Source organism: Staurois parvus, unplaced genomic scaffold, assembly GCF_062004578.1.
Source record: "Staurois parvus isolate SC_StPar_1 unplaced genomic scaffold, SC_StPar_1.0 ptg000082l, whole genome shotgun sequence".
In the NCBI taxonomy this organism is placed as follows: domain Eukaryota; kingdom Metazoa; phylum Chordata; class Amphibia; order Anura; family Ranidae; genus Staurois; species Staurois parvus.
The window spans coordinates 3,757,085-3,781,632 of NW_028317878.1; the positions used below are offsets into that span (position 1 = coordinate 3,757,085).

The 24,548-nt window shown below is 40.4% G+C and overlaps 2 protein-coding genes and 1 long non-coding RNA gene across 3 annotated transcripts; 2 read left to right on the plus strand and 1 right to left on the minus strand.

Moving 5' to 3' along the window:
- The first annotated feature begins 310 nt into the window (after positions 1 to 310).
- Positions 311 to 6,150, plus strand: HOXA2 (homeobox A2). The gene is made up of 2 exons (XM_089669911.1): positions 311 to 1,703; positions 2,070 to 6,150. The coding sequence occupies exons 1-2, from the start codon at positions 1,340 to 1,342 to the stop codon at positions 2,810 to 2,812; spliced, it is 1,107 nt and encodes a 368-aa protein (XP_089526037.1). The 5' UTR covers positions 311 to 1,339; the 3' UTR covers positions 2,813 to 6,150.
- On the minus strand, positions 3,206 to 20,987 carry LOC149468618 (uncharacterized). Its single transcript, XR_016311680.1, has 2 exons — positions 20,434 to 20,987; positions 3,206 to 3,519 (listed from the first exon to the last, which is right to left on the minus strand). It is a non-coding gene; the product is annotated as an uncharacterized LOC149468618 (long non-coding RNA).
- Positions 20,397 to 24,309, plus strand: HOXA1 (homeobox A1). Its single transcript, XM_089669912.1, has 2 exons — positions 20,397 to 21,374; positions 22,954 to 24,309. The coding sequence occupies exons 1-2, from the start codon at positions 20,735 to 20,737 to the stop codon at positions 23,307 to 23,309; spliced, it is 996 nt and encodes a 331-aa protein (XP_089526038.1). The 5' UTR covers positions 20,397 to 20,734; the 3' UTR covers positions 23,310 to 24,309.
- The last annotated feature ends 239 nt before the right edge of the window (positions 24,310 to 24,548 follow it).

Consider the following 24,548-nt stretch of genomic DNA (forward strand, 5'->3'; position numbering starts at 1 on the left):
ACAAAATAAATAAATTTATATATATATATATATATATAATATATATATATATATATATACATACATATACACACACACACACACTCTCAGATGTGCACTCATATTATTCATATAAAATATGATTCTATGCATCTCTCATACTCACCTCTATACCTACTTGCACACATAAACCAAAAAATAATAATTATATATATATATATATATATATATATATATATATATTCACATAAAATGTTATACATGCAATGTTATACATATGCATATAATTTTAGAGCAACATGGTTACTTAAAACAGAAAGGTGTAGTAAAAGTAAGACAAAAAAATAAAATTTAATAAAATTAAAGTATGATGAATGATAAGCAGCATAAACAAGCAACTGAAAAGCACAATAAGCACCAAGAGCAATGCTGCAATATCATAAAACACTCACCTTCTCCTGACTATTTACAGCCCAGCTTCTACCTTGTCCTTACTTCTATATAAAAGGTAGGTCTGCTGTCATGTTCAGCCATTTTGCCAAGCTGTGAAAATTTCTCCTAGAGAAATAATATCCTCTCGCTTCCCATATGTGTCAGCTCTAGTAACAATGAGCTCTGCCTAACCTATTGTTCTCTGTACAGTAAAGGAGCCAACAAATAAATAAATAAAAATAAATAAAAGAAATAAAAGTCAGATCACACTGTAGAAAAGCAACTAAGGTGTAGTAGAGCAAAATGAATGTAGATTGTGGCTGGCTGTAAGTTCTTATGTATCTGGAACGGTGGGGTCTTTGGTGTCAAAACTTTGAAGATTAATGGATTACTTTGTTAATGACTTAAGGCGTCAGATTTTGGTTCTTTAAATGATTTGTGTGTAAAACGCCTCCCTGACAGGCTGAAACAATGCAGTGAGAGTGCAGAGGGAGAGAGGAGCAGCCACAGCAGCAGGCAGCAAGGCAAGAAGGAGATTAAAAAAAAAATCTCCAAATCTATTTCATGCAGGGGGCTCTATCCTTATAGATAAAAATGTGTAAATAAAAACCTTGCTGGCTCACAATGAGGCGTTCCTTCTTGACTTTTTTGGATCAATCACACAGACAGTGGCTTCTTTTGATTAAACCCCAAATTGTCATTGGGCAGGAGCAATCATGTGACAAGCCAATTCGGTCCAATTTCAACCTTGTCTCCATGAATTCAATAGTTTAATAGTAGCACAGTCCCCATACGGCTGTAATCAGTGAATTAGAAAAAAAAACCCCAGCAAGGATTTTTATGAATTTTTTTTTTCGTCGTCGTTTACAGGGGCCTTTAAACGTAAAGGTAGGGGCGAACTTTTTTAAGAGGCTTGGAGGAGAGGGCCATGAATTACGAATTTGAGCGAGAGATTGGTTTTATCAATAGTCAGCCGTCGCTTGCTGAGTGCCTGACATCCTTTCCCCCTGTCGGTGATACATTTCAAAGTTCATCAATCAAGAGCTCTGCGCTTTCACACTCGACACTTATTCCTCCTCCTTTCGAACAGACCATCCCCAGCTTGAATCCAAGCAGCCACCCTCGCCACAGCCGACCCAAACAGAGCCCAAATGGCAACCACGGCAGCCCAGTGCCGGCGGGCTCCCTGCCTCCGGAGTACCCCTGGATGAAGGAGAAGAAGGCGTCCAAGAAGCCCCCAGTGCCTCCTGTGACCACTGCCCCAGCCACTGCAGCGTGCCTCACCCAGAAAGGTCAGTGATCCCCAACCTTCCCTACCAGGGCTGGGGGGACAGAGATTTGCGGATTCTTTTTTTTTTTAGCCTTTAGCCCAACTTTTTGGGGGTCTTTTAGAACTTTCCTTCATTGCCTCCTTATTCCTGATTAGATTGGACTGATAGCTAAATCACCCCCCTCCCCCTCCCCAATCTCTGTGCTTATCCCAAATACTTAAAAACAATAATTTATTACTTTGTATTGGAGATAAAACTCTTGCAGGCACACAATGGAGTTTGCAACCCAGGTCGGCCATTTTGTTGCAGTAGTGAAAAGCGATCTGTGCATTTTTTTTTGTATTTAAAAAGTGATCAAGTGTGTTTTTGTGTTGTTGGCTTTTACAGAAATCATTGAAATTCAGGATAACAGTGGCGGAGGGTCCAGGAGGTTAAGGACAGCTTACACCAACACTCAGCTTCTGGAGCTGGAGAAAGAATTCCATTTCAACAAGTATCTGTGCAGACCTCGGAGGGTGGAGATTGCTGCCTTGCTGGATCTAACCGAGAGACAAGTCAAGGTCTGGTTTCAGAACAGGAGAATGAAGCACAAAAGGCAGACTCAATGTAAGGAGAACCAGAATGGGGAAGGTAAATGTCAAAGTTTGGAGGATTCTGACCCAGTCGACGGCGACAAGGAGAAGTCCCTGTTTGAGCAGGCTCTCAGTAATGTCTCTGGGGCTTTGCTGGAGAGGGACAGCTACACGTTCCAGCAGAACGCCCTGTCCCAGCAGCAGGCTCCCAACTCCCACCATGGGGAATCTCAGACTTTCCCAGTATCGCCTTTATCCAGCAATGACAAAAATCTGAGACATTTTCAGCACCAGTCACCCACTGTTCAGAACTGTTTATCGTCAACAATGAGCCAGGACTCCACAGCTGGCCTCCACAATGACAGTCCTGAGGGCCTAGATGTGGCTTCCCTATCAGACTTTAACGTCTTCTCCTCAGATTCCTGCCTTCAGCTCTCAGACACGGTGTCCCCCAGCCTGCCAGGATCTCTAGACAGTCCAGTAGATATCTCAACAGACAGTTTTGATTTTTTCACAGATACTTTTACCACCATTGACTTGCAGCATTTGAACTACTGATATCCCGCACAATTAAAAAAAAGAAGCTGATTTTTTTTTTCTGTTCAAAAATTGGTTTCTCCTTTATTTTTATTTTTTTGCCCTCTAATCGAGTCGAAGAGCCATTGCAGTATTTAATGACCTTTGCATTTTAATTTCTGTTGACCTAGATCATTGGAAAGCAATAAATGAGGCCTCTAAGAAAGTGACTACATATGTAAATGTATCTTCACTTTCTTTTTATTTTTGTATTACATGGTTGTCATATAAGTATTTTGGTAGAATAAATGATTATATCATTATACCCCGCAGGATCTTTTCATTTTTTTTTAGTTTCCCTCCCGAAATATCAAAAGCTTTATTTCTTTTCCTGTTTGGTAGGAAGCAATCAAAAATACCACCAACACTTATGAATGTCTGTATAGAACCAAATATTTATTGCAGATTTTTATGCACATATCATATATTTTTTTTTATTTGTCTTTATTTTGCTAAAAAAAAAAAAAAAACAATACAGAGGAGTAGTCGTTTAATTGTCTCCAGTAGCTTTACATCATAAGCATAAAAATAGTTAAGAAAAAGGAAATAAGTGTTTTGATGGTTAATAAAAAAATATATATTAGTATGCAATTAAAAAAAAATATTAATACGCTTAAAAAACGTGTAAGTAAATAGCCTTCTTGCTCGGTAATAAGATTTCAATTCTGAAAGATCCCATAAAGTTTAGCCTAGGAGAGAAAATAGTTTAAAACAGAAAATGTCAGTAAGTAGAAGCAAAATGCTAAAAGTAATACATAAAAACAACCGCACTCCTACAAGTTAGTATAATTAAACAGCAGCCCCCTCCCCCACTGCAAATGGCTCATCTCGAATGTTCTGGCAACAAGGTATAATTATCAATTCAAACATATATATATATATATATATATATATATATATATATATACACATATATATATATTTATAATTATATATACATACTCAAAACGCTGTTTGTTTTGCTCAGCTCTCCCCATGCTGGCTGCTTAGGCAATAATATCAAGATATGCTGTTTGCAATTCTTCCTAAACTCATAAATCAAATGCTTTCTATGAATGAGAATGTCATCAAGGAGATCAATTGCAGGAACGCACACACAAATACAAAAAAGCCTCTTACGTATTGCACTAGACTGGGGATTCCATTCCACAAGCCTCGCGCTAGAAGGCGTTCAGCCATAATTCATTTTTATTGCCCTATTAAAACAACAGCTCGGTTTTTACTGCGGCTGCTGCAATACGGAGCGAGCCTGCCCTACTCTGCCCTACATATCTGGGGAAACCTTCACTCCTACAATGCTCAGCTACATACCATTAACCCTCTCTTCACTTTACAGTTTATTCAATTACCAGCAAAACACAACTATACACATTTATTAATTAAATCTTATATTTGCAGGATCATATATTTTTAGTCTTTTTTTTTGCTTTTTGTTTATTGTACCGGAGATCAATTGTAACAATTTCGAGTGCCTAATAATTCTTCCTACTAAAGTAGCAATTATTGTAATGTTACAGTTACTGTTTTTTTTTATTATGATCTCTTCCTTGTTTGACTGGAAGTGATGTTTTGCACAAAGGAATTCCAGAGAGAGCGAGCGGTATAAAAAAAGACGAATTCCTTTCATAGTTATGTGTTATATGCATTAGAATCCTCATTGAAGTGCGCCATTCTCAGCGCAGATTCCCCGGCTCTGGGGCTGACAGTAAGACAAAGGACTTGTCCTTCTATGGAAATCTCCAGCAGATCCCACCAAATCAAAGAGAAATAAAAAAAATAAACTAAAATAAAATCCAGAGCCAAAATTCTATGTTCTTTATCTGAGAGTCCAAAGCACGATTAACCCATGATAGTACCTCTAGCAAAACTGAGTTCTCCTTAATAAAATTCAAACTATTTTTAACTATTTATGCAGATTAGGAACATAATATATAATCGCTGTATCTATATACAACAACAATAACAATAATAATACAAGGGCATATCACAATATAATAATAAAATGAATAATGATAATAATACATGTATATTATTATAAATATATATATATGTATATATATCCTTATCAGTCATTTTTTTATCCTAAGCTTGTGCACACATCAAGGACCTGATCACCCAATCAGGTTCAGATAAAAGCATTTTTTAATTCCAGTGAACCCCATTGGGTATTGGATATGCTATCAGGCTGGGTAGGAAGCAAATTATTTAGTAAATCAGCCCCCTTTTAAATAAACAACCATTAATTAGGCTCTGACGATACGATCTGTTTTATTTGCATTAAGATAGCCTGCCATAGGTTTTATGCCAACTGGAAATAATATTACTAAATAAATATTAGAACTAATAGTGTAGTCAGGGAATGATAGTGTTTATACAGTTTCAATGTGATTTGTAGTTCTGCTATAACTGCTTTCTGTAGAAATGATCTGGGAGAAAATGTCAAAGGACCCAAGAAATTGTAAATGGTGGTAACTCTGGACCCTTTGATGAAGCGTTTACAATGTCTATGAAAATCGTGTACATAAGATTGCATTGTGGCTCCCATAACCCGATCCAGTGAGCAGTGAGGGTTCCAGGCCAGGATTTGCTGCAAGCTTTCACATTGTCTCCCTTTACAATGGCAGAGCCCAGATTTGTCCACTAAACACTGCACACCCATCTACAATACAGAACGGGTATATAGAACAGGCACTCTATTTTTTCAACAATCTAACGTGCATGATAAACATTTTCCACCATTATGAAATGTCCTTAATGATGTGATAGCTAATGTACAAAGCTGGATGAATGGATCCCCTTTAATTCATTAATCATTACCAAAATAATAGTAATAGAGCTAAATAAAGACAAGAAGTGGTTTCAGCGCCTGATCTGCCTAGGAAAGTCACCAATGATAGTTAAAAGTGAGATCCATTTATATAGCTCAGCTAAGAAGCAGCACGCCTGGCCCTATGACGTCACACTTCCACAAGCTCACTGCGCATGCTCCCAGGGTTATTGTTGTTGAGAAAGGGGCTTCAGTCCTGCTTTCAACTTTTTTTTTTTGCATTGACAATCAGGTTGCTTTTTTATGCTCATTCTCACATGAACATAGTGACATGTTTAGAATGTGTATTTCCGTGTTTACAGATATATATCCAGGCACAGTATGAAATAATTAAACAGCATTGTCCCCACACATGCTGAACATAAGACAAAATGTTGTGTATTGAAAAACATATGTCTAGGTGTTTAGAAACACAATCTAGGAATGTTAATACCTCATTAATCCCCTTCCTTATCTGTCCTCTCATAGATAAATAAATCATTCTACAAACCTACCTGAATGTCATTTAATTGGGATTTTTGTTAATGTCAAGCTACAAGCTAAAATAACTGGGAAATGAATACAAGCCATAGGGGTTCAATTACTAAAGGCAAATAGGCTGTTCACTTTGCAAGGGGATTTTTCCTTAGCTCAGTGAATGAGAGGTGAGACTCTGCTGATTTCCATCATCAAATAATTCACATTTTCCTTGCAATTCATTGATTGATTGATTTCACCACATTCACTGAGCTAAGGGCACATTCCCTATGAAAGTCAACAGCCTATTTGCCTTTAGTAGATTACTCCATAATTAACTAAAGGAAAATGCAGTAGAGTTACTAAAGTGAATGTTTACTGAGGACAGTACATAGGCAATGGCGCATTTTCTTAAAGCGGTAGCAGGGGTGGACTGACCATTCGAGCACTTGGGCAGTGCCCGAGGGCCCGGAGTCAGTAGGGGGCCCCATGAGATGCCCCGGGTAACTTTCATAGGCTTTTGCGGGTGTGGTTTGAGTGTGGGCGAGGACACAGGGACCCCATGATCCCCTATTGCCCTTAGGCCCCATGAGTTGTCAGTTCGCCCCTGAGCTGTAGTAAACTCTGGCATAAAATAAATAAATCCCATGCAAAGCAATGGCAGAATGTGCTAGTATTCATTGCATATTAGCACATTATGAAATACTTATCTTAAAATATTTATTTTTAATAAATTTTTGATGCTCCTCAAACGCCTATGAAAATTCTACACATGGCAGCACACAGTGTCCCATCCCTGCAAAATTGACGCCTCATGTGGAGTCAGGAGGAGCTGAAGCCTCCCATTCAAGTCTATGGTGACGCTCTTTAAATGACTGGCAGGCGTTTGCGGGGCATTTGCAAGGCATTTGCGGAGCGTTAATACCATTACACTTCATTATAGTCGTTTGTGGTGCGGTTTTAAATGCCTATCAAAAGACTCAAAAACACACATAGGGCATTTGGGGAGCATTTTAGGAGCGTTAAAAACACTTCCCAAATGCCAGTCTAATGCCTGTCAAACACTATAGGGGCCTTTGGCAAGAGTTAGAAATTAGTCAAGTGTGAACGAGCCCTAGGAGATATTCACTGTACCTACAGGTAAGTCTTAATATAGGCTTATCTCTAGATCTAACAAAAAAAATGGAGTTTACTACCACTTTAACCGCTTCCCCACCACCCTATAGTAGAACTACTGCTGCAGGGTGGCAGGGCTGCACAAAATCACGTATATATACGTTATTTGCATTTCTGGGTAGGGGGCTCGTTTGCCGCCCTACCCGCGCCACCATTGGCACCTACAGATGTTAATCACTGGGTCCCAGCGATCGATCGCTAAGTAACACAGACAGAAGAGAGACCTGTGTAAACAACACAGGTTTCTCTCCTGCCAGCAAAAATATGCTGCTGTGTATTATTCTGCACAGCAGAGAAATACACAGCAGCATGTTTCACTAGTAAAACACACACAGTATATTATGTAAAACAGCATACAATTAACCCCTTGATCACCCCAGATGTTAACCCCCCTTCCTGCCCAGTGTCATTAGTACAGTGTCAGTGCTTTTTATTAGCACCGAACACTGTCTTAGTGTCATTGGGATCCCAGTGGCAGTTAGTCAGTTCCCATTCAGTGTCAGAATGCCCGCCGCAGTCCTCCAGTAAGTTGCTGATCGCCGCCATTACAAGTATTAAAAAAAAAAAAAATTCAGTATAAATACTGCCATTTCTAGATGCTATAACTTTCATGAAAACCAATTAATTTACACGTATTGGGATTTTTTTTTTAGCAAAGACATGTAGCAGAATACATTTTGGCCTAAATTTTTGATGAAATTTGATTTTTTAAATGTATTTACTGGATATGTTTTATAGCAAAAAGTCAAAAATATTGATTCTTAATACCATCGAAAGAAAGCTCTATTTGTGGGGAAAAAAAGGACATACATTTTATTTATGTACAGCATTGCATGGCTGTGAAATTGTTAGTTAAATTAACACAGTGCTGTATCACAAAAAATAGCCTGGTCAGGAAGGGGGGTAAATCCTCTGGAGGGCAAGTGGACTATACAATCTGATAGTACAATCTCCTCTAGATCTACCATTGCAAGGGATTGGATTCTAATGAATGGATTGTTTAGATTAGTCCTCATTGTTTTGGTAAATCTAAGGCATATTGTGCAGAATTTGTACAATCAGACTGCATAGTGTATGGTCAGTTTTAAATAACCAATTTTACAGGGGAACTAAAAATCAAAATTGGATTTTAGCCTACATGATAGGACAACTGAGGTGAATACAGCTACATCATAGTCACTAAAGCAAGTGAGCTGTCATTTTGCAAAGTGTGCTTCTCTACTCCATTATTGAGTCAACATCATTGGTTATGTTTTGTGATCAAAAGAAGATCTGTGTAACCAATCAGAAGGAACTATGATTTCCCTAATGTGAAATAGAATAAAGGTTTATTGGTTGATATGGGAAAACTCTACTTCTCTTTTACCACATTAAACACATAGCAGCCATTCATGTTTCATTTTGTATATGAAGCAAGGAATTGTCATAAAACAACTGCCCCTGCCTTTTCAATTTCCCTTGCTAATTTTTCTTTAAAAGCAGAGAAAAGTCCTGCCGCTATCTTCTATTGCAAGTTAAACAAAAACACATCAACTTTTGTGTATTTCTTTGCTTGATTCCAGCTCCTATTAGAAACATTAATTTACAATAGGAGGGTATTTACAAAGAATAGTTCAGCAATTAGACTTCCTATCATTCAGGTAAGCTCCCTGTCTTTTTATTCCTTGAGTTTCCTTGTACAGGATTGGATGCTTATGGGTGCTTTTCTAGGTTCAGTTCACTGAAGTTAGCTGCTAACAGATGGATTGCAGCTTATTGGTGCTGTGATTTTGGAGCTGCCACTGGAGGAGCCCAAACTGTTACACTACCTATGTCCATTTTATTATATATTACAGGTCTTTATATAGCACCTTCAACACAGTGCTTTACATATTTATTATCCATTCACATCAGTCCCTCCCTTTGAGGAGCTTACAATTTAATTATTATTATTATTATTATTACATCGAGTTTATATAGCGCCAAAGGGTTTGCTCAGCGCTGTACAATAGGGGGGACAATACATGGCACAGTACAACAAAAACAGACAGGGTACGAGGGGTAAGAGGGCCCTACTCTTTCAAGCTTACAATCTAGGAGGGAGGGGGTAGTGGAACAATAGGAAGTGGCTGAGGGGAATAAAAAAAAAAAAATTCAGTATAAATACTGCCATTTCTAGACGCTATAACTTTCATGTAAACCAGTTATTTAAGGTCCCTATCTCTCATTTATACATAACCAATTAACCTACCAGCATGTATTTGGAGTGTGGCAGGAAACCCGAGTACCTGGAGGACACCCATGCAGGCATAGAGAGAACATCCAAACTCCACGCAGGTAGTGCCATGGTTGGTATTTGAATCGATGACCCTAGTGCTGCCACGAGGAAGCGCTAACCACTTAGCCACTGTGCTGCTTGAGGTTCATAAGGTGTGTATGGGGATTTCAGATTGATAGTTACATTTCAAAAGGTTAGGTTATTTGCTTTTTAGTTAGGGAAGGTTAAAGTGCATGTTACTCTAAATTAGGGGTCTCCAAACTGCAGCCCAGGCCAGATGTGGCCCTTTGCTTGCTTTTAACTAGCTCTTGGGACACTATTCCTCCCACTGACACTAGAGATGGAGAAGTAGTTCTCTCATTGACCTCAATATGGGGCACTATTCCTCCCACTGACACCAATGATAGGGCACTATTCCTCCCGCTGACACCAATGATGGGGCACTATTCCTCCCACTATCACCAATGATCTCATTTTTAATTCTCACTGACCACCAAGCCATATCACCACTATGGCATTTTCTACTCCCACTGGCCACAGTCAAGCCTCCCTAGAGTTTGAAGGGCAATAAAGTGGCCCTTTGTTTTGATGGTTTGGAGACCTCTGCTCTAAATAATAATTTTTTTTTGTTCACTGTGTGTTTACATATGTGTATTTTTTTTAAATAATAGGCTCTATCATTTGGATATACTTCTTCCATCTGAAGTACCTGGTTGATCCTGCCAGTCACCATTTTTCCTTGTTCTAAACTGACCACACAAAGCACAGAAACTGATCTGTGCTCGCATAGTCAGTCTGCATCTTTTGGCTGGCCACTCAGAAGTACAGGACACTGTGCAGACCCACAGCATGCTTGTATTGGGTAGCTTGTCCAACCAACATCCCCCAAACCAATCACAGCCTGCCTATGGCACACACCCCCTCCCAATCACTGCTTGCCTCTTGAACATGCCCCCTACTTAAGGACAGCCTGCATCTTTTCTTAGGCTGAACAGACTATGGAATACAGACTTGCTGTGTGTCTGCACAGTGTCCTGTAACTCCTGTAACATGCACCTGGTAAAAAAGGTAAGAAGGACCATTTCCAAAACTAAGCAAAAGCAGTTATAGTGCCTGAATAGTTATAACTCTATTAGAAAGTGTCTGTAACATTGTATGTTCACAACTACTTTAAAGTGGTTCTAAACCTAAACTGTTTTTTTACCTTAATGTATTGCCTGCATTAAGGTAAAAAAAACACCGCCTAGTACCTGTCCTAGTCCCCCTGCCCCTAAACACTTACCTGAGTCCTCTATCAATCCAGTGCTGTGCCAAGCTGCAGCTCTTCTCTCCTCTCTATCTGCTCTCACAGGCAACATTGAGAGCAACAAGAGCAGTTGGTCAGTCAAATCCTGTTAGGAGGGAGCAGGGGTGGGGCTGAACAATGTCATGTGTGTCTATGGATACACACAGCCCAGCACACATCTTGCTATGAGGGCATTCAGAAGAGAGAAGTAGTAGACAGCACAGGCAGGGACCACCAAAGAAGGTAAGGTAAGGGACATCTCATTGCACAGAGCAGGCAAGTAGAACATTTTTTTTAATTTTAATTAAACAAAATAGCTTTTACAACCAATTTAAGGGTTATTTTTTAGGGGTAGGCTAAAGTTAAAATGATTATATAGGCTCAACGTTTTTTTTATCTTTATGCATTCTATTACTTTCATGCATTACCCTTAAAGTACAGCAGCCCCCACAGCCTCCCCTTAATATTTACGTGAGCCCCCTCTAGATCCAGCAATGTGCACAAGAGCAGCAGCTCTCCCAGGATTCTCGCTTTTTACTGGCTGAGACAGCAGCGGGGTCCATCGGCTCCCACTTTTGTCAATTACAGCCAATGAACCAGTGAGGAGAGAGCGGGGTACAGTCCAGCCACATTTTGTGTGCTAATGGACACGCAGAGCAGTGGCTTGGGGGTGAGCCTGCCCAGGTGCCCCCATAGCAAGCTGCTTGCTCTGGGGGCACTCAGCAGGAGAGAGGGGCCAGGAGTGCCAGCGGGGGACCCGGGAAGAGGAGGATCGGGGCAGCTCTGTGCAAAACTACTGCACAGAGCGGGTAAGTATACCATGTTTGTTATTTTAAAAAATTGCCTTTTTAATCACTCTGAGGTGAAGAAATGGGTTAGGTGTGAATGTGAAGAGAAATGGTGTAGGCTGGATTCAAAGCATTTCAGTGCATTACTGCATTCTTATTGATGTTGACAATTATGTTGCCCATTCACTTTGAATGGGCTGGCAACACACCACAACACAACTGCAATTGTTTTCCAGATCTAAACTGCAGGTACTTTTTGGTGCATTTGGGGTGTCACCATTGCAACATGGTTTATGTGATTTATTCCCAGCCTTAAAACTTGCCATGTTTTTTTTTTGGAAGGCTACTTTTGAATTGTTCTGGAAACTGCAGGCTGATGCATCCAAAATGAAGCATTGAGGATATTTTTCCAGTGCAATAATAGCTGATTTTTGACAGGTCATGGGGGTGCTTAGAATTATTTTTATAATACAGGATTTATATAGTGCCAACAGTTTGCTTACAATCTAGAATGGAGATAAATTCACAAATGATTTCCACACTGAAAGCTCCATACTTGAACACCCTCTGCTGGGCTGCTAGAACCAACAAGCGATGTACTATGTTTTTTTTTATATAGCCTAGTGAATCCAGGTTCAAATTAAACAACCAAATCAAGTGCCAGTATATTGGCAAACAGCTACAGCACAAGAATAACGGAATTAAGCAAATACAATGTTACTGAAAAATGTAAAAGATTAAGCTACTAGTGGGAATATGATGTCATGATGTCAGTTGCTGGATAAGTTGACCATATCATGTCAATGGGGGGCCCAGACCCCACCAACCAGTGTCTGGGGTACTAGCCACGTCTTCCACAAGACAATAGGCCTGAATACATCTACCTATTACCTGAACTGCTGGGTTTCTTGCATGATTTGCCCTATTGGCCGAAGCTACAAAAGTGCCATTGACACATAAAAAGAGGAAAGAATCTGAAAAATTCACATTGTCATAATTACCCATGTATGCCCCGGAGCCTAACCTGCAGCCTGGAGACCACATACAGCCCTTTGGCACTTATTTTGTGACCCATGGTGCCCCTGGAGACAGTAGTCTCTGGTTTCCTTACCACGGTGCTTACTAAGGCCTATGAATTAAAATTGTTCTTTAGATTGATTTCTAGTAGATACTGTAAATATTTTGAGTTATTTCTTTCACAACATTTTACTGTTTTCTGTGCTGTCCATCCCTACTCTGTTCATGTTTGTCCTATTTTATTTAAAATAGATCAGCCTATCAGGAGAGCTATATCACAAGTGGCACAAATAATTTTTAAAAACACAATAGGGAACAGAAATATGGAAGCATGATTTTAAAAGAGGCTATAACAGCAGTGACCTACAGCAGTCTCATTTAATGTGCCTCCAGTTTGCTGAAACATGTTTTGCAGCCTATGATTGTCTTCTGCAGCTCCAGTCTTCAACACCTCCTATAACCTGACTGCAGATTTTGACCATCTCCTGTAGCATCTACAGTCTATGACCATCTCCTGTAACATATCTGCAGTCTATGACCATCTCCTGTAGCATATCTGCAGTCTCTGACCATCTCCTGTAGCATTTCTACAGTCTTTGACCATCTTTTGTAATATGTCCGCTGTCCCTGACCATCTTGTGTAGCATGTCTGCAGTCGCTGAACATGTATTGTAGCATGACTACAGTCTCTGACCATCTCCAGTAGCATGTCTGCAGTCTATGACCATCTCCTGTAGCATGTTTTCAGTCTCTGATCATTTTATGTAGCATGTCTGCACTCTCTGAGCATGTGTTGTAGCATGTCTACTGACTCTGACCATCTGTTGTAGCATGTCTGCAGTCTCTGACCCTCTCCTGTACCATGTCTGCAGTCTATTACCATCTCCAATAGGATGACTGCAGTCTATGACCATCTCCTGTAGCATGTTTGCAGTCTCTGACCATCTTATATAGCATGTCTGCACTCTCTGACCATCTGTTGCAGGATGTCTGCAGTCTCTGACCATCTCTTGTAGCATGACTGCAGTCTATGGCCATCTCCTGTAGGATGTCTTCAGTCTCTGACCATCTTATGTAGCATGTCTGCACTCTCTGACCATCTGGTGTAGCATGTCTGCAGTCTCTGACCATTTGTTGTAGCTTGTCGGCAGTCTCTGACCATCTATTGTAGCATGCCTGCACTCTCTGACCATCTGTTGTAGCATTTTTGCAGTCTCTGACCATCTTCTGTAGCATGTCTGCAGTCTCTGACCATCTCCTATAGCATGTCTGCTGCCTTCAATAACGTTCTGTAGAATTACATTCAATAAATATTATTGGTGACCCTTTGGTGATGGCTGCATTTGCGGCCCCTTATGAATAAAATCAACCACCACTGATGCATGCTATGGAGCCCTTACGATGTGGAAAAGTGCTGGTCTTTGGAATTGATTTACTAAAGCAAAAGAGCATGTTCATGTTGTAGAGTGTTTATCACTTTGCAAAGTGCGTGTTCACTTTGCTTAGTGAATGAAGTGAAGCTGTGTTCACATCATCTATCCAATCATGTGCAAGCACAAATCCTTTTTTTAAATGTCCTTGCACATGATTGGGTATTTAAAGTGGATATAGCGTCACCTTAATCACAGGACAACACACAATTCAATACTTTTTCTATGTGAACAAAACCTATTTCTTTAGTACATCAACCCATTTCCTCTTTAGGGCACCCCTAAATGGCTAGGTTCTCTACCAAGAGTCATACCTGGCCAACAGAAAAAGGTAGGGATGAGAAAAACTGGCCTATTTGGTATTGTTCCATCCTGAGATAAATGTCTATGACAGGATCTTCTAGGATCACTTATCTACATCCTTCTCTATGGACATAAACATGAATGATCCACTGAACCAAACATTCATGTTTATGGGCCCACCAGGCAATAGTGATCACTGAGGGCAGTCATATCATGTATGCACATATGAGCACCTTCCAAGTCCATGGTCAGCTTTACCACTTTAGTAACTGACTACTTAAATATACAGGTAGGCTAGGGAGAATTTGAAATAAGGTATCTTTCCTATAAATCAGATTGTCTGTTTTTTTTAAAATAACTCCTTTAGGATATCAGCCTCATAGTTGCACAGGTTCACTGATGCAAATGAACGCCTTTAGTAAATCCCCTTTAGGCATCCTTCCAATTGATGCATTACAGCAATGCATAGTAAAAGGTGCTGCAGGGCCAATTATCTTGAGTGTCACCACAACAGACTGCTACAATAGTGGGTAACATACCTGCACTGTAGTGCACCACCACAACACAGTGTGTGAAGGTGTGGCCTCAGCTCATAAACAAAGGCCTGCCTAACACCCTGCACCTTAATGCACCACAATGCATTGCTTTAATGCAGACATCTTAACACAAGGCATACAGCTAAATGGCAGCACAGTGCGTAAATGGTTAGCACTTCCACCTGGCAGTACTAAGGTCATTGGTTTGAATCCCAGCCATGGCACCACCTGCCTAGAGTTTGCATGTTCTCCCTGTGCCTGCGTGGGTTTCCTCCAGGTACTCCAGTTTCCTCTCACGCTCCAAAGACATGCTGGGGGGTTAATTGGCTCCTGTCTAAATTGGCTCTAGTATGTGTATGTATGAATGTGAGTTAGGGACCTTAGATTGTACAGCCCTTGAGGGTTAGGGATTGATGTGAACGTACAATATACATTTATGTAAAGCGCTGCTTAAATTGACGGTGCTATATAAGTACCTGAAATAAATAAATAGAGTGAAGGTGGCCTTGATGTTATTGGTATGTCACCATTGCCAATGGTACTACTCGTGCAATTGAGGGGTTTTTGAATTTCTAAAGGACACCTCTGTCCTTTCCATGTGGTGCATTGCAGACATATTTTGTGTCCCCATTTATCCTGATGTGCTTTGCTGTAAACCACACCAATCATGCAGAAAGCTAAATTGTTTGTAATATAGCCTGATGATGTAGCCCAATATTTCAACCTGCCCTGTGAACCTGTACCCACTTCAGTCAACCAATCAAGTACATCATGGTGAAAAATTGAATGCTGCCCTGCTACTTTGGCTGTCTCAAGCCAACAGTGGCTTAGTAGTAGCTCTTCTACCTTGCAGCACTGGTGTCATTGGTTTGAATCCTTTTAAGACACTACTGGCATGCAGTTTCATGTTCTCTCTGTGCTTGCCTACACATCCTATGATCTCCTCACATGCTCCAATGTCATACTGGTAGTTTAATTGGCTCCTGCCCAAATTGCCCCTAGTATGTGGCATGCACATAGATTGTAAGCTCCTTAAGTGCAGGGACTGAACTGAATGTACAGTATGTAAAGCACTGTGTAGATTGTCAATGTATATAAATGCCTTTAATTAATAAGACTGCCCTAGTAGATATCCCCAATTTAGAATGACCACTCTTCAGTCAGCAGAGAGCTAAATATGGCATTCCAGAAGTTGTTTAGATTTTGCGTGAAAATTAGTTTTCTTGTGTGGAGGTCGAGTATGAATGACATATTTATAAATCTCATGCATTGTTTCCCAGACCAAAAGTACTGAACAGGTCTAGAAGATTTTTGGAAAGTTCTAAATGGGAATTGTATTTGGAAAAATCACCAACTTCATGACATAGGAGTTTGTTGTGTCCAGTGTATTTTGAGCTACATAATAGCTAATGCACCTTGAACATAGACAACAAACACAATAGAAGCAATGTACAAGCAAATTGTTACAATGTCAGAATGGATACTATGCGGTTAAGGTTCTGGCTATCTGTGACTCTCCAGGGATGATAGGTCTACATTACAATGTGCCTCTGTCTTATATTCCATGGCATGGCCCTATATACCTTTGAATCAGAGAGCTGATGAGGGGGTCAAACCTTTCTGTGACTAAAGGGAAATATTCAAGCTAAGGGATAGTAAAACTAATATTTAGTTATTGTAAGCACTCTAATCAGGGGTTATGCAGATGTAAATTGTTCTATGAAGATAATGTCACAATTAAAATAGTTTATTGAGTTGATTAACCTGTTTGTCTTTCATAGCACCTAATTACAAGAAGTCCCCCTGGGTCACTCAAGGGTCACATTGTGGTCATGTCCCTAATTATCATTAATTGTCATTAACATTGTTTTCTATATGGACTGGTGAGAGTGGGGTATATAAGGCCCTTCTGGTTGCCTGTATTACTACCATAGCACATGAAGATAAGAGGACTGCTATTGCCATGGTGATATCATACAGTATAAATCAATGTTGGAGTCCCTGGCTAGCTTCCATGTTCCTTGCAGGGACTGGAGGAGGGGGCAGGGCAGAAGGAGTAGAGAACTGGGGAGGGGACACACACATATAGATAAGAGGGAGGGGGGGGGGGGGGCACAGGATATGAGAGAAAAGGTGAGAGACAGATAATGACAATCAGCTCTATATAGGGTCAGGTCATAAAGAAAAATATGGCCATAGCACTTCACATGTTAATATTCGTATCCTATATAAGATTATTTTACATCAATATAATATGAAAGGGGCTGGGCAATAATAACCTGAACCACAGGAACATAAATGCATTGCCTTTAGTAACCATTCATACTTAGAGTTACTCACGAAGAGCAAAGAGCAGCAAAGTCCAATAACCCATAGCAGCTGACCAGATTTCAGGATATGCTGGTTATGCAGGATATGCACTATAGGCTGTGCACTGTGGGATATGCACTGTGGATTATGCACTGTAGGTTATGTATTGTGGGTTATTCACTGTGAGTTATGCACTGCGGGTTATATATTGTGGGTTATACACTGTAGGTTATGCACTGTGGGTTATGCACTATGGGTTATATATTGTGGGTTATACACTGTAGGTTATGCACTGTGGGTTGTGCACTGTGGGTTATGCACTGTAGGTCATGCACTGTGGGTTCTGCACTGTAGGTTATGTACTGTGGGTTATGCACTGTGGATTGTGCACTGTGGGTTATGCACTGTGGGTTGTGCACTTTGGGTTATGCCCTGTGGATTGTGCACTGTGGGTTATGCACTGTGGATTGTGCACTGTGGGTTATGCACTGTGGGTTATGCACTATGGGTTATGCACTGTGGGTTATGCGCTATAGGTTTTGCCCTGTGGGTTATGCGCTATAGGTTATGCACTGTAGGTTATGCACTATTGGTTATGCACTGTGGGTTATGCGCTATAGGTTATGCACGGTAGGTTATGTACTGTGGGTTATGCGCTATAGGATGTGCACTGTGGGTTATGCGCTGTAGGTTATGCACTGTGGGTTATGCGCTATAGGTTATGCACTGTAGGTTATGCGCTGTAGGTTATGCACGGTAGGTTATGCATGGTAGGTTATGCACTGTAGGTTATGCACTGTGAATTGTGCACTAAGGTTTGTGCACTGTGGGTTATGCACTGTGGGTTATGCACTGTAGGTTGTGCACTATGGGTTATGCACTGTGGGTTATGCACTGTAGGTTGTGCACTGTGGGTTATGCACTCTGGGTTATGCACTGTAGGTTGTGCACTATGGGTTATGCACTGTGGGTTATGCACTGTAGGTTGTGCACTATGGGTTATGCACTGTGGGTTATGCACTGTAGGTTATGCACTGTGGGTTATGCACTATGAGTTATTCACTGTAGGTTATGCACTGTAGGTTGTGCACTGTAGGTTATGCACTGTGGGTTATGCACTGTGGGTTGTGCACTGTAGATTATGCGCTATGGGTTGTGCATTGTAAGTTATGCGCTATAGGTTATGCACTGTAGGTTGTGCACTATGGGTTATGTACTTTAGGTTATGTACTGTGGGTTGTGCACTGTTGGTTGTGCACTGTGGGTTGTGCACTGTTGGTTATGCACTGTAGTTTGTGCACTGTAGGTTGTGCACTGTGGGTTGTGCACTGTAGGTTATGCACTGTGGGTTGTGCACTATGGGTTATGTACTGTAGGTTATGTACTGTGGGTTGTGCACTGTAGGTTATGCAATGTGGGTTATGTACTGTAGGTTATGTACTGTGGTTTGTGCACTGTGGCTTATGTACTGTAGGTTATGTACTGTAGGTTATGCACTGTAGGTTGTGCACTGTAGGTTATGTACTGTAGGTTATATACTGTGGGTTGTGCACTGTGGGTTGTGCACTGTAGGTTATGCACTGTGGGTTGTGCACTGTGGGTTGTGCACTGTAGGTTATGCACTGTGGGTTGTGCACTGTGGGTTGTGCACTGTGGGTTGTGCACTGTAAGTTATGCACTGTGGGTTGTGCACTGTAGGTTATGCACTGTAGGTAATTCACTATGATATATGCAGTATAGGTCATGCTCATGCACTCTGCACATTGCCTCACTGAAAAAGCCAGCTGATGGTGAGGCTGATTTACTTAAGGAGGTAAAATTCTCACTCTAAATGTTATGAAAAGTCATTTCAACTATTCAATCATCAGCAGAACACAATAAGTGAACAGGACTTTGGTTGAGAATATTCACACACTAAAGAAGTTGAGAATATTCACACACAAAAAAGAGTGAAAATGCACTTCAATTATACGATCATGTGCAGAAGAAATAAGTAAAGAAAGATGTGCCTTTCATATGAATGAATAATTGACACAAATCTTCTCTATTTGTGTCTGTGAATAGTCTCAACTCCTTTAGTAAATCAGTCTTATAGTCCTAAGGAAAGACAGAGAATAACTGATCACACCCTGTTCCCAATCATCACTAACACCATGAGGCTGATTTACTAAAGGAGTTGAGAATAGTCACACAAACAAAGGTGAAGATTCACTTCAATGATCCAATGATGTGCATAAGCTGTTCCCAATCATTAGTAACACTATGTGACTGATTACTAAAGGAGTTGAGAATGATGACACAAAAAAGTGAGGATTCACTTCAATGATCTAGTGATGAGCATAAACTGTTCTCAATCATCATCGACACAATGTGGCTGATTTACTAAAGGAGTTGAGAATGTTCACACACATAAATAGAGAGAAGATTCACTTTAAAGATCCCTTCATGTGCAGAAGAAATAGGTAAAGAAGGATTTTCCTTGCATATGATTGAATCATTAAAGTGAATCTTCTCTCTCTATGTGTGTGTGAACATTCTAAACTCCTTTAGTAATCAGCCTCGTAGTCCTAGAGAAATACATAGAATAACTGATCACATCCAGTTTCCAATCACCAGAAACACTATGAGACTGATTTACTAAAGGAGTTGAGAATGTTCACACACAAATGAGTGGAGCTTCACTTCGATGATCCAATGATGTGCATAAGCTGTTCCCAATCATTAGTAACACTATGTGTCTGATTACTAAAGGAGTTGAGAATGATGACACAAAAAAGTGAGGATTCACTTCAATGATCTAGTGATGTGCATAAACTGTTCTCAATCATCATCCACACAATGTGGCTGATTTACTAAAGGAGTTGAGAATGTTCACACACAAATGAGTGGAGCTTCACTTCGATGATCCGATCATACAGAAGAAGTAAGCAAAGAGGGATTTTCTTTCCAAATGATTGGGTCATTGAAGTAAATCTTCACTCTTCTTCTCAACCCCTTTAGTAAATCAGCCTGTGTACGTGTTCACAAAGCAGCCCACTGACTTCCATACACAGGCTGACAAGCAGAACACAGCACACAGTGTCCTGGCCCCTAGCACAGAGGAGTGTGCATGCAATCATGTACCATGTCCTATCGGCAGTGTGGGATTTGCAGCCTAGGGGTTCAGTATCAGAGATATCTTTGTGGAATCAATGCCATTAATGCTGATGAGGACTCACCAGTGCTGCTGTCCCCTTGGTGTCGCGGGCTGGCTCCGCTCTGCTGTGTGCTGTCCGCTCCGTGCAGGACTCCGATCTGCGCGACACCTTCATAGAGCAGAGCCTGGAATTTAAATGCGTCTGAAAAGACGATCCATCACCGGCCAGAACAGTCAAACTTTATCAAGCTGCGCAGCCATTGGCTGGCGTAGAGCACGTGACGCCCCCATTGACTGTACATTCATCTGATTTTCTCCTGGCCCTATGGAGGAAGTGAGAAAGTTGGCACGGTCACCCCGGAGTCAGAGTCACCCAGTGATAGATGGACTGTGCGAGGATGAGTTCCTTCCTAGATTACCCGAGCCTGATGAGTGCAGAAGCCGGGAGCTGCCCCTCCAGAGCCTTCCACCCTGACCATGGACTTCCAACTTTCCAGTCCTGTGCGGTCACTGCCAATAACTGTAACACTGATGATCGCTTTATGGTTGGCCGGGGGGTCCAGCTAAGTTCCCATCACCACCACCATCCCCACCAAACGGGGGCTTTCCAGACTCCCAACAACCTGGCCATGTCCTATTCCCACCCGAGCTGCGCTGCAGGGTATGGCATGCAGAATTTCAGCGCAGGATACTCTCACTTCCCCATAAATCAGGAGGCAGATGTCAGTCCAGGCTTCCCCAGCGCCGTGTATACTGGCAACATCGCCTCCACTGTGGTCCAGCAACACCATCAGCACCAGAACTATGTGGATGGTACAGGGTCAGCCCATTACATCCACCACCATCACCACCATACCTATGGAGCAGAGCAGCAGAACCTTCCCATGGCCACCTATAATAACAACAGTGTCGGCAGCATACACATCAATCACCAAGAAGCTTGTCGATCACCATCTGCTGAGACCTCTCCACCAGCACAGACCTTCGACTGGATGAAAGTGAAGCGCAATCCACCCAAAACTGGTAAGTCCTTATGGAGCAATCAACGTCTGTCCTCTATCCAAATCATAAATCCTCTCTTATGGGGTCACTGATCCCTTTCAAACATCCTGCCATATCCTGCACTTGCCACCAAGGTTGAGAATTTAAGTAACTTTGCTGTGTATTTATTATATGATTGAGTTTTTATTTATCACTTTTCATTGATGCTGTCAACACCTGAAAACAAGCTTTCTCTTCAATAGTTCTTATCATTTGGTAAAAGTTGCCACTTCTGTACACATTGTGATATCGTTCACTTTTATTTTTCATTGCTGAGCAGTGTACCATGTTAACTGCCAATGTAAGTACACATGACACCTGGTAGGTTTCTTTTATGGGGTCACTGGTTCCTTTCACCCATGTTGTGGGTATGCACACATGGCAGGATCTTGTACATTCTAGTAAGATTGATAATTTAGGTAACTTTGCTCTCTTTATTATTCATTTGTTTAGTTATTTGATCACTTTTGATGAATACTCTAAACATTACCAAACTAGTTACATTTTAAGCTTTATCTTCCATACTCCCTATCATTTGGTTTAAGAAGCCACATCTGTACACATTGTGATACATTTCACTTTACATTGCTGGGCAGTGTATCATGTTAACTGCCAATGTAAGTACAAATAACTATTGGTAGGTTTCTTTTATGGGGTCACTGGTTCCTTTCACCCATATTGTGGGTATGCACAAATGGCAGGATCTTGCACATTCTAGTAAGATTGATAATTTAGGTAACTTTACTCTGTTTTTTATAAATTTTTTTAGTTATTTGATCACTTTTCATGAATACTCTAAAACATCCCCAAACTAGTTACATTTTAAGCTTTATCTTCCATACTCCCTATCATTTGGTTAAAGAAGCCACATCTGTACACACTGTGATACATTTCACTTTACATTACTGGGCAGTGTATCATGGTAACTGCCAATGTGGGTACAAATAACTATTGGTAGGCTTCTTTTATGGGGTCACTGGTTCCTTTCACCCATGTTGTGGATATATACACATGGCAAATAGGATCTTGCGCATGTTAGTAAGGTTGAGAATGTAGGTAACTTTGCTCTGGTAAGTCATTTGTGAATTATATGATCACTTTTCATTAATGCTCTACAATACCCCCCCCCCCAAACAAGTCACATTTTAGGCATCAATAGTTTCTATCATTATGTAAGAGTATCCACAGCTTTATATCCTGTGACATATTTTATTTTTACTTTACATTGCTGGACAGCAAACTATGTGAAATGCCAAGGCAAGCACAAATGACATTTGGTAGGCTTCTGTTATGAGGTCCCTGGTTCCTTTCACCCATGTTATGGCGAAGTACGTCTGGCAAATAACGTGATCTTGCACATGCTACCAAGGTTGAGAATATAGATAACTTTGCAGTGTAGTTACATTTAGTAGGTCTCTTATGGGGTCACTGGCACCATATCACTTTCTTTTCTGACAACATAAATGTTATTTAGAACACTTTGATTCATGACTATCATATGTACCCAGCAGTCATTCACTATGGGTTGGGTTTCTAACAAGGCTTTCCTCTTGTCTTGCAGGTAAAGCTGGGGAATATGGCTATGCAGGTCAACCCAACACTGTGAGAACCAATTTTACCACCAAACAGCTGACAGAACTGGAGAAAGAATTCCATTTCAACAAGTACCTGACCAGGGCCAGGAGGGTGGAAATTGCAGCAGCTCTGCAGCTTAACGAGACCCAGGTGAAGATCTGGTTTCAGAACAGAAGGATGAAACAAAAAAAGAGAGAGAAAGAAGGTCTCCTGCCAATCTCCCCCTCTGCCAGCACAGGAAGTGATGAAAAGCCAGAAGACATGTCAGACAAGTCAAGTCCTTCACCCTGTGCTCCATCACCAGCTTCTTCTACCTCTGATCATCTCAATTCCTCCAACTAAACAGCAGCTGCTAGGTTGCAATGTTTTCACAAGATTGCCAAAGACTTTCCAATCCTGCACAGTGTAGGTGACCTGCCTCCTGGCACCAGGGTTTTGTTTGCACAAACTGTTCTTAATCCATTTTGGGTTTTCAGCTAAGGAACCAAAAATGGAGCCCACAATCAGTATTGGCATGTGTTAAATTGAATATATGCTGAATGAGCTGCTTTCTCTGGTCAAGTACTTGGAGACAGAGGACCTTATGGTCCCATGACTTGGCTAGCATAGGTACTGTCAATGTGATGCACTATTTAGAAAACAAGAAGTTTACACAAACAAAGACTTTATGAGTTTAATTTAAATGTGATTTTAGTTTTGTTGTCTGTATGTTGAAAGATTGTAAATATTGTTTCATTTTTTCAGAGATTTATCTTGGAGGCCTTTTTTTGTAGAAACTCTAATTATATTATGTGAAATGATGGGGGCGGGTACCAAGTTGTGAAAGATTTATAATGCAAAATATTTGTTAAAATGTACTAGTAGTATAAGTTTCCATTCATTGTCCCTTACATATAGGTAAAGGCTGACTAAGAAGTACAGGTTTTGGTCTAGCCCAGTTGTCCTGCATTACCTTCTAACATTCTATCAGAGAATTTCTTTCATTATTATAATCTGATTTGGTATTTGAGCTGAATAACTAAACGTCTCAGTAGTTGAATAAATGTGCCATACCTTTAAATTCCATTAAACTATAGAATTAACCAAAATATCTTTCAGGCAATTTCTGTATTGCTGATGATCAAATTATTCTGTACATTTTGAGATTCTTGCTTGAACCTGTGCATGAGACGCAATGATTTACTCTATCCCTTCTACACTGAGTTTTATCAGTTCTAACTTGTGATCACAATATTTTTCGATATAGAAAATGATGGTCTTATTATATGTGTATGTTTGGGGCTCAGTGGTTCTACATTATGGGTTCTGGATGATGAATAAACTTGTTCAAATTACAAATGTATTATTTTTCTTTGTTTTTATTCAATAGTTTCCTATCTAGTTACTAGACACTCAAGACTTTATTGAAATGTTATGCTTTTTTTTTTGTTAAATAAAAAGCATACATTTTTAAGCATGACTTTTAAGCTAAGCATGACTTTTAAGCTAGCAAAATTAAATAAAACAAAAACATTCTTTAACATTTGCATTAATAAAACAATTGATAAAAAGAATACCCCCCCCCAAATTTACAGTAGTTGG